The sequence below is a fragment of the Zootoca vivipara genome, chromosome 2, assembly GCF_963506605.1.
Source record: "Zootoca vivipara chromosome 2, rZooViv1.1, whole genome shotgun sequence".
Taxonomy (NCBI): domain Eukaryota; kingdom Metazoa; phylum Chordata; class Lepidosauria; order Squamata; family Lacertidae; genus Zootoca; species Zootoca vivipara.
In genome coordinates, this window is record NC_083277.1 from 63,466,054 (window position 1) to 63,481,967 (window position 15,914).

The 15,914-nt window shown below is 45.4% G+C and overlaps 1 protein-coding gene across 2 annotated transcripts in view; it reads right to left on the minus strand.

Annotated features, from left to right (window-relative positions):
- The window catches only part of TCOF1 (treacle ribosome biogenesis factor 1), a 41,223-nt gene that overhangs the window by 14,293 nt on the left and 11,016 nt on the right, over positions 1-15,914 (minus strand). Inside the window, exons 8-14 of one of the 2 annotated variants that reach the window (XM_035105664.2) lie at positions 15,581-15,790; positions 15,124-15,372; positions 10,289-10,475; positions 7,144-7,295; positions 4,998-5,219; positions 3,969-4,257; positions 2,736-2,818 (exon numbers count right to left, since the gene is read on the minus strand). In XM_035105664.2, coding sequence (XP_034961555.2) covers positions 2,736-2,818; positions 3,969-4,257; positions 4,998-5,219; positions 7,144-7,295; positions 10,289-10,475; positions 15,124-15,372; positions 15,581-15,790 — 1,392 coding nt within the window. The remainder of the gene's footprint in view (positions 1-2,735; positions 2,819-3,968; positions 4,258-4,997; positions 5,220-7,143; positions 7,296-10,288; positions 10,476-15,123; positions 15,373-15,580; positions 15,791-15,914) is intronic. The other variant, XM_035105665.2, reaches the window with a different exon arrangement.

Sequence of the window (15,914 nt, forward strand, 5' to 3'; positions counted from 1 at the left end):
AGCACCTCCCCCCTTTTCAAGCTTCCTAGATCCAGTGGCATGCAGTCCATGGACCAGAGGGATTAGCTTAGCCCCCCATGGTTCTGGTAAAATTAGACGCACACACCTCCGTGCTTCATTTCTGTAAGAAACCCTCCCTCTTCCCTCCTCCAACCTTACTTCCTGAGCCTCTTCTTTAGCCCTAGGCAAGCCAGAGGGCTGCACTCCTTGCATGGCAGATCCAAGGGCGTGTCTGGTGATCTGGTGGCACAGAGCGGCCTGATTATATGAAGCTGACTGGTGGCCCCTCTAGCTCTGTACTGTCTACACTCACCTCCACCTTGCCCCAGCTGTTTGTGGAGTATGTATATGTATCTAAAATTGGTGATGCTCAGACCCATTCATTCTTGCAGAAGAAGCTTTATACCCAAAGGATGGTATGTAATTGTGACCATTAGGACCCACTGGAATGACAAAATGACTTGCAGAGGCTGGCTTGTGCTCAGAAATTTGGTTTATCAGTAGAGTTCTGCTCGTAACAAGCTGAATCCTACTACTTAAACTGTTAAGTTCTACTGTTGTCAGCAGAAGAGGGTGGTGAAAGTTGATGCCTCTGAACATGTGCAGAGTGGCACCCTCCCAAGTGACTGCTGCCTGTTCAAGGCCATTCTAGAGTAAGGGCATAGGAGGATCTAGGGGTGGGGGGTACATGGCTTTAAAAAAAAAACATATCAAGTGATTCAGTGCTGGGAAGGTTTGATCGCTCTGTTCTAATACCTTCCCCCCGCCAAATATTTGATACATTGAATGCTGTGTAAGAGCAGCTCCACTGAATGCCGACAGTTGGGTGGAGCCTGAAGCTATTCTCAAAAATGCTGGGTACTATCTAGCGGTGTAATTTCCCAGGGCAACTGGCCCTAACTGTTCCCCTTCAAAAAATGTCACTGCATGCCTCTGCCTAGAGACATGATCATGCTTCCTCTAACTCTGGCTCCCGATCTGAGAAAAGCATTTTGTAGATTCGTAGAGCTTGAAATGCTGATACAGAACTTTACAATGACGCTACAAATTCCACAAGCAAGCCCAGGTCTTATGAGCCCGTGACGGAAAACACACGATGAGCCCCCCCCCCCCCCGGCCTGCCCCAGTGAGGGTAGAAGCAAGGAAGCAGCTCACAGGCTCTGGAGGAAGCATAGCTAGAGAAAGGCACAGGGACAGAAAAACCTGTCCTATGTTTCCATTCCCCCTATTGGAAGGCAGCGGGGGAGAGAGAGAGCATGTATGCCAGTATTTTATGGGTTTACAACACACGCAGTAAATTTGCTTCTCTGTTCTCTCCCTGTTAAGCACGCATAGGGGAGGCTGCTGACCATTACCACACTCCCAGGTTCGCATGCAAGTCTAATGCGTTGCAGATGTACAGCTCATACTATATGTATGCTGCTCATAAAAGGACATTTTATAGCTTAGACATGGCTTAAATTGCAAATAAAGAATTGCTGCCGTTTGCCTAACACAGCTCCCCTTGTTTAACCGTTGCATAGCCCTGAAGTTTCACCCTGGACCTCTCTCTCTTCATCAGGCAGGGCAGGTTAACATGAGGTCAGGCGCAGATATAATCAAGATTCTACTTCCAGGAAGCACCTCTCATTCCGCGACCCTTGCGTTCAGCAGGTGCATTTAAGATGACGACATCTTTGCCGAACCTATTCCTATTCTCAGTTTTCTTATGAGTAATGTCAATACCAATTTTGAATATAAAACGTGCAATAAATGTTGAACCCATTTGCCCTGCACTAATATAACCTTACATTTCTTATCTAGTTGCATGCCTCCCTCACCCCCAATCCCTTCCCTTTCATACCCCATGCATTTATCCTAATACGCAGGAGCACGGTTTGTCATTTACAAACAAAATAAAACCACCCCACAAAACCACTGGGTCAGCCTGAAAGGAAAAGAAACACTGAAACGCCAAAATTTCAGGCATCCAGATAATATCAGTATGGTGAAAACCCTCATTTAAACAAACTAAGTTTATATTATAGGCATAAGGAGGTTTAAATATCATTATTTTAAAAGCCACTTGGCTTCAAGAAAACAGTGCATCTTATCAAGGGCTTATGATATTAGATCCAAATTAAGACTGGGGGTCACTACATACCCCAAGTGCTGTTCCTAGATAACTATATCCTTAAAGCAGTTTCTTCTTTCTTTTTCTTTTACATTAAATTGGAAACATTTTAAAAAAAATTATCACTTTTGGTCATGACTACAATACCAGATCAATACCCAGCTTGCAGATAGACTGAATGGGGAGACCTTCCTTCACCAGGCTTGAGTAAGCAGCTGTAAGAACTATTTTTACCAATCACACTTAACATCTGATGCATTTACAAGACCAGTAAAATTCCCTTCTTGCTCACTGCAGTGAAGCCGTGAGACAGAGCTATTGTGTCTCAAGATGGGGTTCAAGACTGATCCCCAGGCCCAAGACCGCTGAAGTGAGCAAAACTCTAGTCTGTATGGTGTTAACAGCAGATAACCATGCAGTTGAATGGTGAAGTCCACACCTCACTGGCATTACTTATAGCTATGAGGCCAAGCCATACAGTACTACCATCCATGCTAAAAAAAAATCCTTTGTGCAGACATGCACCATTAAGACAAAACATCAAATGCAGCCTAATGGAATGTGTGCCAGGGTTAAGAGCTGTATTCTCAGCAAGCAGACCCCATCAATAAGGAAGCAATACCTGCGAAGCCTCTTCATCACTGCTGGTCGCTTCAGATGAGCTCTCTGGCTTCCCCCCCACTCCTTGTTTTTGTGGTATCCTTGCTAAAAGAGAAAGAAAGAGGGGAAACTGCCAACTGTGATACTTCTGCTGCAAAACTGTTGTGACACAAAGTTTATCTAACTGTGGAGACAGTGCCAACCCAAGAGCCTTATGAACTTTTACCCACAGAGTTTGCCCATCCCAACATTGCCAAGGTAGTTGCCGCAAAGTTTAGGTGATGTCCACTGCGGTTGCTTTAGCTGTGCTATAGGAATACCAAACTTTCCTTACTTCTTTTCTTTTTCCCCCAAGGTAGGCAAGTGAGGGAGTTATTGGGACAAGAGCTACGTGACCCTTGGGCCCAGCGAAGAGGCAGACCACTTTCAAGACTACTGTACTTGAATTACCACAGGCAGCCCACTTAGGGGCCACATTTCCTAAAGGAATTGTGTCAAATTCTACAGTGCTCCACATCTAGTGTCTAGAACTACAGTGGCACCTCAGGTTAAGAACTTAATTCGTTCCGGAGGTCCGTTCTTAACCTGAGGTACCACTTTAGCTAATGGGGCCTCCTGCCGTCGCCACATGATTTCTGTTCTCATCCTGAGGTAAAGTTCTTAACCCAAGATAATACTTCCGGGTTAGCGGAGTCTGTAACCTGAAGCGTTTGTAACCTGAAGCATTTGTAACCCGAGGTACCGCTGTAGTCTCCTAAAGAAGGTTCACCATACTTAAGGGTTTCTTTGAGGGCAATTTTTTAAATTAAAAAAACAAAAACAAGAAAATCTCCTTGTGAGATCAAGAAAAAATTGTGAGCAGGAAAACCATAAAGTTCTTCTCTAGTGCCCTTGTAATAAGACAAAATGAAGATATAACCAAGGATTTTCTCCCATTGAGACTTGGCCAATTGCGCTATCAAATTTCTAATGCGAAATAGCCACTGAGAGTGGGGAGGATTAACTGGAGTCATGGCTCAGCCTCATCACCTATTTCCCTGGCTCAGGGATGAACAAGAAAGCCTATCCCCTCAACATCCAAGATTCCAGGTGAGAGGCTGTGGCTTTCAGATGGCTAAACACCCTCTGTAAACATGCCATGAATAGGCTAGGATCCTTCTCTGCTTCTCCGCTCATGGGGGCACTGCTATCTTGTTGCATCTCCTCACTTTGCTTGCCACATTCAAAGGTGACTGGAATTTCCCCTATCTCTTACCAGGCTGTGAGATCTGCTTGGTGGTTGTCAATGCCTCCTCCTCGCCATCTGAGGAACTGCTGCTTCCAGAACTCTCGTGCTTAAGGATCCCATCGGGTTTATCAAGTGGAGCCTGGCTTAGTTTAGGCTTCTTGGAGGAGCTCTGCTCCACCTTCCCCGTTGTTACTGCAGCAGGGCCTTGGCCCATGGTGGAAACAGAGTTCGGTGTACTAGAGCTGGCCTGTGCATGCTTCCCTGGAGGAGCAGCTGTTTTTACTCCTTTCGGCAGAAAAAAGGGGTGAATGGGGGGCTGCAGGAAGATACAAAATCAGAAATGTCTATTAGAAGTTAAAAGAAGAGGGTGCAAACTTCACAACCAGCCACTTTTGGAATTAACAGACTATTCTTATGCCTAAGGAAAGCAGGTTCAAACATTCTTGTTTCTATTGCCACCTATCACGCACGAACAATGCAAATCTTTAGGGCAACTCCGTTCCCCGTCACCAGGTATTTCTTAGGCCAGCAACAATAAAGCTCAAGTAGTTGATCTTTATTTTTTTGTTTTAAAAAAGCACGTTAATATATTAATAACTCCCAACACTGGTATCAGGAGATAAAACGGCTGATCCCTGCTTCTTTCGTAATTTTCATACTGTTTTTTTATGGATTTGTAATTTTTATAGATTTTGGGCCACCCAAGTGGCATGTTTATACTAGAAGGATGGGATATAAATGTTGCAATAAACAAAAGAAAAGAATTTACATAATTGGCAACAAAGTGCTATCACTTAAGAAAGATCAGAGGTGATGGGAGGAAGGCAAGGGAAATCCATGCCAGAGAGAAGTAAAGCAGCTCTACCAAAAGTGCCTATGGATGAAGACAGTCACCACGGACCCTTGTGACTGAAGGGTCTCCACTGCCTCAAGAAGCTATTGAGAAGAGAAAGGTGTCATTAGCGCTGGTGACCAGGCAGCTTCACACCTGAAGTCTGAGCCACTAGTACAGCTGCACTCTTTGATTCTGTGCAGCATAACTGATTCTCTTTTTACCTGTTTCACAGGCTTTGCAGCCGCCACCTCATGCTCTGAAGAATGAGAGCTGTCGGTCTCTGAGCTCTCTGCGGCCTTCTGGAGAGAGGCAGCTGCAGACTTCAGTGGGCTTGCTGTCCAAACTTTTCCTGCTGGCTGAGCATTGCCTGCTTTGCCTGATGTGGCACCTGCCATCTTTGCAGCAGGAGCGGGTGTGGGTTTCTGAGTCTCCTGAGCTGGTTTCTAGCAAAAGGGAGGATTATTACATAATTAGATTGTTGACAAGAGCAGAAGCTCTATATGCATAGAAACTCAAGGGAATTTCTTTCTGTGAAGGTCTAGGTTACCAAACAACAAATACAACATATAACAAAATATGCACATTTATTTGTTTGTTTGTTTTTGTTGTTGTTAAACTTCTGCTCCATCTTTCCACTTGCACTTATGTTGCCATTCACCCCACATTTTAAGGGTTAAAAAAAAAGTTTAAACGCTGCCTCCATTAAGAAAACCGCAATTGCTTCCCCCAAGAAGCAAGATAGCAATAGTCCTCATAAAGTATAATGGGCTGTTATACTCAGTGTAGATCAGGCGTCCCCAAACTTACCACGCTTTGGGCTAGTCCCCGAAGCACAGATCCCGCAGTGGGCCAGAGGGCGGGGGAGCGCACACCCATGCGCCTGCACACACACTATTTCCGGCGCACCTCCGGGTCGCTGGAGCCCTCGGAAATGACACTTGCGCATGTGCGTAAGCTATTTCCGGTCCTCCGGCAACCCGGAAGTGGGCTGCTGCGCCCAGCCACGGCGATAAGAGCAGGCAGCGTCAGCAGGCGTCACTGGGGGCCAGATAAATGAGCCTCGAGGGCTGTATCCGACCCCCAGACCATAGTCTGGGGACCCCTGGTATAGACCCACTGAAAGTAACAATTATTATTATTGATAATAATAAGTCATTTTCCTAACAAAACTGACCCAAAGCCCTCTGTCAGTAAAGTGAGATGAGCGCCGCGACCCCAGAGTCGTTCGTGACTGGACTTAACTGTCAAGGGTCCTTTACCTTTACCTTGGGTACATTTCAGTAACACTTAGAACATTGAAGACACATTTTGAAACAGAATGGTGTTTTGTTTTGTTTTTTGCAACCCTGTATGTAAGCCGCAAGCCTGCCTTAGATTTTTGATTTTCAGACATAATACTATTCAGATTGTTAGTTACCAGCCTCTCCCGACCTGCACCACTGGATGGAGTTTTTGCGGGGTTTTCATGTGTTTTTCATAATATGCTACACCTGGCACAATAATATAAAATATATTTTATGCATCCAGCATGCATATATTGTATAATGTGCTTCAGCTGTGATGTGTAAGTTATACTTGCTTTAACGAAAACAATTTTAAAAAACCCAAATCTGTCAGCTGTGAAAAATAATAACTACTTATTTATTCATCACTAGGAACAGTCTTGGCAACTCCTGCACTGGTTCTACCTAGGCACCTGCTCGTTTCTTCTTTTTTGAGACTTCCAAGGAACAGTGGCTTTCAAGTGTGGAAAGCCCTAGAACTGTTTTCAGAAGCAGATCTGGGATCCAAAATGTGGAAGGGAGATTTTTTTTGGGGGGGGGGGCAATGAGACTACTAAAAAAAAGCAAATCAACTATCTGCAAGCACTAGGTAGAGCTCCATGCAACCTCAAGGCCAGAGGAGTGTTCCTAGCCGACCACAACCACTTCATACTCACTCTGTGTCCTACAGCCTGAGCCGAATGGCACAGCCATTGAGTAAACACAAATGCCCAATTTATAGCTAGGGGCTGTGAGTGCACACAGTCTGTTACCTGAACTGTGAGCAAAAGGGGTCCTGCACACACAGCAACCCCTTCACAATCTCAAAGCCAGATCTTTTGGAGAAGCCAACGTCCTACTCATCAGATTTTCAGAAGCAGGAGGCCAATTCCAGATCCTCATCCTTCTTCCATGCTAAACAGCCAATCAGCAAATTTGGGGGGCTTTCTTTTTATATACTAAAAAAAGTGGTTCTGAACACACCAGACGCAAGCGCACACCTCAAGCTTTGCAAAGCAAGCAACCATGAACTTAGGACCAGGATGCGAAGCACAGTCGGAGTTATACAGGTGGGAGTTTCTGCCCCTCTTGCTTTCTCAGTTACCTGGGTGAACACTTTGTCTTCTTCAGCGTCAGACTCATCGCTAGAATCCTGGCTACTGTCTTCACTCTCCTGGGTCTTCTGAAGTGGTCCTCCTGGTGGGGGCAGGGACTTTGCAGCAGACACCACCTGAGGTGCAGCGTTTGCCTTGGTTGCTAAAAGGAAATAAGGAGGCGAGGCAAGAGCTCAACAGGTTAAAACTTAAGGGGGCTGCAGCTCAGTGCCGGAGCATATGCTTTGCATGCAGAAGGTTCAATCCCTGGTGTCTCTAGGTAGGGCTGGGAACAATTTCTGCCTGAAACCCTAAAGAGCCACTGCTGACCACTGCAGTCCAGGAACATTAGACCCTCCAGATATTGTTGCACTACACATCCCATCATCCTTGACCATTGGCAATGCTGGTTGAGGCGGAAATTGGAGTTCAATGACATCTGGAGGGCCACGGGTTCCCCATCTGTTGTGGGCAATACTGAGCTAGATAAGCCAATAGCCTGACTTGGTATTAGGGCAGCTTCTTGTGATAAGATAGCTTCATCTGTAGATAGGAGCTCAAGCACTCTGGACCTGTGGCTGCAGCCATTTCTTCTTAAATGAAAAAAGGAACAGAGAGGAAGTGAAACACAGACTTCAGGAACAGCCACTGCTCTCTTGGAAAATGCTTGCTTGCTGGCGATTTCCTAGTACTGGCTGAAGAAAAACAGGAAGGAATTGGAGATCATCACAGTTCATGCTCCCACTAGAAAAGCTGGACCCCGAACCGAGAAATGTCTTCCCCTCCAGCTTCTGGACAAATATGCCAGGAAGTCTGTTGGGATCCAGCCTGCAGCAGTGAAGTCTAGATCTTACTAGCAGCTACCTGCTGGTAAGAGACAAACTGCTGCCTGGTATTCCCCCTCCCCAAACTACAAAGCCTGTCAAACCTACAAGCAGGGGAGAAAGCTTTTTAGATGCAAGCCTTTAAAAAAAGCAAATCCGTTGCACTGCAATTAAAAAAAAGAACTCATTGCAGGACAATTCCTTTAACCTTTAGCTGGTCTAAGCTCCCTGGGGGGAAAACAAAATACCCAAGCCTTGCAGTACAGTAATGCCTCATCTTTGTACAGTTAGTTCAGATAGACCAAACATGATAAAGTTGTGGGGGTGGGGTGGGGGAAGTTTCCCAAGATCTCCATTGAAACCTCACCCACTCTTCTTTTCCATGATCATGGTGGCAAAAAGAAAGGCGTTGTAAATCCATGTTAACTCAAGGAAAGGGGTCATAGTTCAGTGGGAGAGCACTTGCTTGGCATACAGAATGTCCAGGGTTCTATCCTTTGCTGCAGGTGATGGGGGAAAATACTTTGCTGGAAATTCTGGAGAGCTGCTACCAGTCAGAGTAGAATATGCTGGGCAAGGTGGATGAACAGCTTGGCTTTGGATAAGGCGGCTTCCTGTCTCCTGTGCGCTGGTGCCAAAGGGTAGCAGGGAAAAGACTAAGAGCCGCGCCAGAAATCCTAATAACTCACACAGGGTCATATTCAGCCATGGTTTACTCAGAATAAACATAGAAATTATGTTTCAGAGTAAACACTGGCATTGATGGATCTAAATTAGTCGTTTCAATGGGTCTACTCTGTGTAGGCCTAGCAACGGATGCAACCCATGCTTTGAAAGATGAGAGGTGGTGGTTTTAAGGCACCAAGCAGTAGAGTCAGTGAAGCACACGTTTAAAAAATATGCACTATTCAAGCATGCTACAGTGGGACCTCGGTTTTCGAGCGTCTCGGAAGCCGAACGTTTCGGAACCTGAACGCCAAAAATCCAGAAGTAATCGCTTCTGTTCTTGAACGTGACTCGGAAGTCGAACGGCTTCCGCTGCGTGTTTCCCCATTTTTTCAATGGATTTTGCTGACTGCCCATTGATCCTCGGTTTTCAAACGTTTCAGAAGTCAGTCTTCCGGAATGGATAACCTTCGAAAACCGAGGTTCCACTGTACTGTCACTACATTGGTGTCCTAACCTACCTCCATGAAACTTCAGCAACGCTGAAATGTAAACTTAGGCCAATAATTTGCCCAAAGCTATTTAATGGCTGAGGGAAGACCGGAACTTGAGCTGCCCTGTGCCAAATCTCCCACTCTGAATGTCCGCTGGGTGCAACATGCTGGATCTCTCATTTTTAAGGTTTTGCAACAAATAAGCTTTTAAAAAGACCTTGGAAAGAGAGGGTATACATGCTTTCGTAGTCTTTCTGGTGCTAAGCATCCTTGAATTCTTGGGTTTACGTTGCAACACAACATCTTACATTGGGTTCTATTATTTCATGGAAAGAGACAGCTTCTACTGCAATGTCAAAATTTTGGAGAACATCTAGTCCCTCAGGGCTTCTCCCCTTCATCGCTGTAAGATTCCAGGAATATTTTTTACTGCTCGTGTTATGAAACAGTGAAACCTGCTAGGCAATTTGGGGCATACCATTTGCTGAAAAACAGTCTCTGAACATAATATCCAGTGTAGGGTTATGCTGTACCACAAGGATGGATGGATGATAACCCTCTTCACTCCTCACACTGCCCAAGAAGGGCCTGGGAAACACCCAGTATTGCCCATGGCACCTCTGACCATCATTCAAGGCACCCCAGGGTGCCATGGCACACTGGCTGAAAACCATTGGTCTGCAGTAATAAAGTGATAGAAAGAATATTCCAGAGAGGGTTTCATAGCAGCTAACAACATTCCTTTATAAATAGGCAAAGAAGCATGAAGCCATTTTTACTGGCTGTTTTCTTCAGCCTCCAAGGGGAGCTCATCCCTCAGAAATGGATCTGCTTGGCAAACGCTATGAGGAACCAGAAACAATGAGCACCCCCCCTCACTCCTCCTCCTCAAAACATACAGTCCCTTCAGCCAATTTGGAAGTATGTTCTGAAACAAAACGAATACAGAATTGGAACACTGACAAGTTCCTCACATCAGCTTCAGAATAATTGGCATCTGTTCCTGTGTTTTGGCACTTCAGAACACATTTTGTGAGTGTGTGTGTGCGCGCTTTTACCCTTAGGGAAGCTGTTTGTTGCTCTGGAGCTCCCAATGCTCAGGCAAAGATATTTTACAGAGAAGCTGAAAACAAGAGGCCCCCAAGCACCAATGAAAACCAGGGGCTTCTTACCGAAAGGAGGTGGCAGGTTATGTTGTGATGGAGGAATCATTTCATCCTGACTGTCAGATGAGCTGCTGCTGCTCTCACTCTCCGTCTCCTTCCCCTTCAAAGCCCTCGACGCGGCTTTCGCCGGGGTGCCTGGTTTATCAATCTGATTTTGTCTGGCTCCAGCGGGAGGCTGAGGAGTTTGCAATTTCTGCACCACAGGGAAAAAACAAAACCCACACAAAAAAACCCGCCATCAGTAAAGGATTTCTTTTCATGGTTCAAAGTGTTTATTTGAGTTTCATTGGTTTCTTATGATTTCCCCCCAATCTGTCTCCCAAAACAGGATAAAAAAGGGATATTCCTGGATGGGAAAGACTGATAAATTACAGTTTTTAAGTGCAACTGATATTGACATGGCTATTTTGCATGACCTGAACCAGAGTTCAGACATGAGAGTTTAGGACTTGAAGTGAAGGAATTTAGGTTTGTCTTCCCCAATTACAGTGTGTATTCTCTGTCGAATCCCCTGGGACACTCCTACTGCTGTGGCATCCTAAAGCGATGAAATTTCATACTTTAAAGCAACCTTCCTGAACATCGTGCTGTTCAGATGTTTAGCGCTACAACTCCCAGCAGCCAAGTGACGTGGGGCGGAAAATTTTCTGTTTCATAAATGTGTTAGTAACAATGAATAGATGCCAATTGAAAGAACAATTTTAGGCGAGTTTCAAAGTTTTCAGCTTTGTTTACGAAATGCAAGTAAAATACAGCACGCTACGTTAGATCACTCTAGGCACCAGAATTCTTCTCGGAGCAAATTAGTTCAATTCGCACAGGACGTATTTCCGAAATGCCTTCGCTCTCCTGGAGCTCATCGAGCTGAAGAAACAAAGTAGGGCCTTCTCTGGCCATGCTTTGGCTGGCTGAAGAAGCAGGTGGAGCGGGTGGTTCGTGATTCTGCAGAAAACCTGTGCAACTGTCTGCCGCTAGTGCTTTGAAATGCCCTTTATCTTGGCTGTTTCAGGCAGAGCAGATACATGGTTTACCATTGTACAGGACATCCCCCACCTGCACCAAATCACTTGGTTACATTGAACTGACTGGGGTAACTGTGCCCCTGAAGGACCAGGTGCGCAGCCTGGGAGTCATTTTGGACTCCCAGCTGTCTGTGAAGGCGCAGGTCAATTCTGTGCCCAGGGCAGCTGTTTACCAGCTCCATCTGTTATGCAGGCTGAGACCCTACCTGCTCGCAGACTGTCTCGCCAGAGTGGTGCGTACTCTAGTTATCTCCCACTTGGACTACTGCAATGTGCTCTATGTGGGGCTACCTTTGAAGGTGACCTGAAAACTGCAACTAATCCAGAATGCAGCAGCTAGATTGGGGACTGGGAGTGGCAGCCGAGACCACATAACACTGGTCCTGAAAGACCTACGTTGGCTCCCAGTACATTTCCGAGCACAATTCAAAGTGTTGGTGTTGAATTTTAAAGCCCTAAATGGCCTCAGCCCAGTATACCTGAAGGAGCGTCTCCACCCCCATCGTTCTGCCCGGACACTGAGGTCCAGTGCCAAGGGCCTTCTGGCGGTTCCCTCACTGCAAGAAGTGAGGTTACAGGGAACCAGGCAGAGGGCCTTCTCGATGGTGGTGCCCGCCCTGTGGAACGCCCTCCCAACAGATGTCAAGGGAATTAAAAAAACCTATCTGACTTTTATAAGACATCTGAAGGCAGCCCTGTTTAGGGAAGTTTTTAATGTCTGATGTTTTATTGTGCTTTTAATTCTGTTGGAAGCTGCCCAGAGTGGCTGGGGAGGCCCAGCCAGATGGGCAGGGTGTGTGTGTGTGTGTGTGTACACACACACACACACACACACACATACACACACACACACCGGTATATATAATTATTACTACTACTACTGTGGATTAAAGTATATTCCTATCTTTCTGGGCTCTTCCTCCTTACCTTTACTCTCACCCTGCCCTAACTAAGCAACTTTGCATGTAAGCCACTTTCTAACACCCCTTCATAAGAACACGAGAGGCAGCCCACTGGATCAGATCAAAGGTCTCTCTAATCCTCTTCCCCACAGCCACCAGCTAGGTGCTTGTGAGAAACAACCCCCCACAAAGCATGGCATTGCAAAGCTTGCTAAAGTTGCTGCAATCCCAGGAGGAAGGAGTGCCTATCAAACAAAACACCAGGGCATTCAACTGCTTGAACAGCAAGCACTACAGGCAAAAATATTTAAAAGGACATTATCTATTATAAAAATTTGTATTACAAGCTATCAGTTGCATTTTTAGGATCAAAGATATAATGGAATACCTCGAGGAAAAAAGAAGGGCTAACTGAATTGTCCTTTAATTAAAAATTGTTTCAGAAGAGGATAGTGCTTTGGCAAATTGAAGTATGTTCCAAAGCAGATGGAAAGGACTAAACTGAACTGAAAAAGCACCAGGATCCTTTCCTTAGAATTCGAATGCAGATCTTTCATAATGTTTTAAGTTTCATCTCTCCAATTAACTCAGTTGCTTTCTCCAAATGACACGAGACAAAAATATCAACCAATTCAAAACCCCATTGATTTGTTAAGTGCTATAAAGGATGGCCTACACACATAGCATACAAGACCTAAGGATATGGGGAGACGTACATTGTCTCTCGAGACAGACAGATGCCAAGAACAACATGAAAGAGCTCATGAGAACATGAAAGGGGGTATGGGCAGAAAGCAAGAAGCAAGTTTGTCCCCTCCACCAAATTCAGTTTTGCCATTCAATTGCCTAAGAAGAAAGCCACACAGCAAGCAATGCACATTATAGTTGGGCTGAATTACACTGAAGTTCAAAGGCCCCCAAAGGAAGCAAAATCAAAGCAGCCATTTCAAAAAGAACCACCACCCCAGCATCTGGTCTTCTGCATTTTTAAGAGCACTGGGGAGTAGAACAAGGCTCTGGGCAAAAAGAGGGAGAGGATGTCTGAGCAGCTTTCATCTATTAAGAGAGGCTGATGTCAAGACTGGCGGGCGCTTATAACAGCTGGAAGCCTTTCTTAAGGTCTCACCCAGTTGTGTCCTGGGAATGAATGCAATAAGCTGGCAAGGAAATCTGTGGAACACACCTTGTCCAGCTGGCTCATTCTGATCATGTTGTGACCAGAATTACTCAAATCAAAAAGAAGGGGGAGTTAGGAAGAAGAAAGCACATCTTTGACAGAGCCAGAATGAGCATGGGACCCTAGAACTAACAATATGGGAACCAGAGCCTGCAAAGCGCACAGCAGTTTGCCATGACAAAACATATCTGGTTTTGTTCTGGGAAAGGGTTCCATTAATAACCACTGCTTGCTTCCATTGTTGTTGTTGTTTAGTTGTGTCCAACTCTTCGTGACACCACGGACCATAGCACGCCAGGCACTCCTGTCTTGCACTGCCTCCCGCAGTTTGATCAAACTCATGTTTGTAGCTTCGAGACACTGTCCAACCATCTCATCCTCTGTCGTCCCCTTCTCCTAGTGTCCTTAATCTTTCCCAGCATCAGGGTCTTTTCCAGGGGGTCTTCTCTTCTCATGAGGTAGCCAAAGTATTGGAGCCTCAGCTTCAGGATCTGTCCTTCCAGTGAGCACTCAGGGCTGATTTCCTTCAGAATGGATAGGTTTGATCTTCTTGCAGTCCATGGGACTCTCAAGAGTCTCCTCCAGCACCATAATTCAAAAGCATCAATTCTTCGGCGATCAGCCTTCTTTATGGTCCAGCTCTCACTTCCATACATCACTACTGGGAAAACCATAGCTTTAACTATACGGACCTTTGTCGGCAAAGTGATATCTCTGCTTTTTCTTGCTTCCATTAATAATCACTAAAGTTTATGGCTCCACTTTACATGCAGAAGGTCGCAGGTAAAATCCTTGGCATCTCCTGGTAGGGCTGGGAAGGCTCTATCTGAAATCCAGGATACTGCCAACCGGTGTAGACACGACTGAGCTAGATGGACTCACAAGAAGATAAAAGCCTGCTGGATCAAGCCAGTAACCCGTCTAGTCCAGCCTCCCGTTCTCAGTCACCAACCAGATGCCTGTGGTCACACATATTATTTGCAAGGTAGAAAATAAAACAAAGACTACAAAGCAACAAAAAGACAAAACAGGTAGGGTGCAATAATTCAAGATAGGAGTCTGAGAGTTGTGTTCCCTTTGACATTCCGGAGGTTTGTAAGATTGAAAATTCCAGGAAGTGTCTCACAGATCAGCAGTTTTTAGGAAACTCAACTCAACCAAATACTGCTAAATACTCAAAGCAGCAACCTTAAAACTGCTGCGGAGGACAGACATACCCCAAGACAGGCCAGGGAACTGAGGCAAGAGGCCAAACGGCAATAAGGGCATTGTGAACAGCAGAGATTTACCAACTGCATTTCTGAGCGTCGAGGTGACACCAACAACAAAGGCTATAAACTTATTTTAAGCTTCGTAGTGAGGAGCAGTAACACGCGTCCAACATTCGGAAAGCAGTTCCAATAGTGTTTGTATAATAACGTTATGTTGTGAAGGAAAACATTTTTGCTTCATCAGCCATGACCATTCCCTGTTGTTAAAATGCAAGCATCGGAAAAGCAAGCTTATTACGCTTTAGCTAGATTGGCAACATACTGAGGAACCAACTGAATTGGAGACAGCCCGAGAGATTCTTAAAAAGGGTGATCAAGGACAAGGGATTGAGGAAAGCAACCTGTACAGTAGAGATTTCATGCCCAAGAAATACTGTACACATAATTCTGAATGTGTTAGGTTATGTAAGGAAAGGTGGGGGGGCAGAGTCAATCCCATTATTTCAAGTAGAAGCAGTGCATTTCTAACCTTCTGGGTTACTGGAACTGAGGGAGCCTCATCCTCACTCTCCGATGATGACTCGCTGCTCTCTGAGCTCTCTGCTTTCTTCACCCCGCCAGCAGCTTTGGCAGGAGGTGGCTGTTTCACTGCAGAAGTCTTCGGTGTTTGCTTCAACAGAGCTGGAATAGTGACTGTCTTGGTTGACAGGAGACTGGGTGCTGCTGCACTTTTCACTGGGGATGAGAAGGTCTGAGGGGTTTTTCCAGGTGACTTTGCCTATTTTTAAGATTAGAAGAATAGAATAGAACAGATAAAAGCCAAATCATGAACTAAAGTGGTTCTTATGTCAGGCTTTAAAAATAAATAAATCCCAACATAAAAAAACAGATCAGCAAATAGGTTTTTGGGAAGCAACTTTCAAGGCTGGGCAAGTACCCTGCCTTAGGGAAAGAAAGGAAGGGCAGGTATTCCCAGGATGTCTCACCTGTGTTGCCAAGGAGGGTTCCCCGATGTCTGTGTCAGAGGAGTCACTTGTCTCTGAGCTGTCTGCTGGCTTTGTGGTTTTAGCCACATTTCCAGATCCTGCTCTGGTTTGCTGTGCCGTTTTCTTTGCTGGAGATGCCTTTACAGGGGTGGCTGGCACACTTTTTGTCAACGTCGTGTTGACCTGCCTGCTTTCCACAGCTGGTTTTACCTACAACGGGAAAGAAAAATTAATAAAATAAATAAATCCCAACATAAAAAAAAGATCAGCAAATAGGTTTTTGGGAAGCAACTTTCAAGGCTGGGCAACTTCTTTTGGAGTCATAGGAGGCACA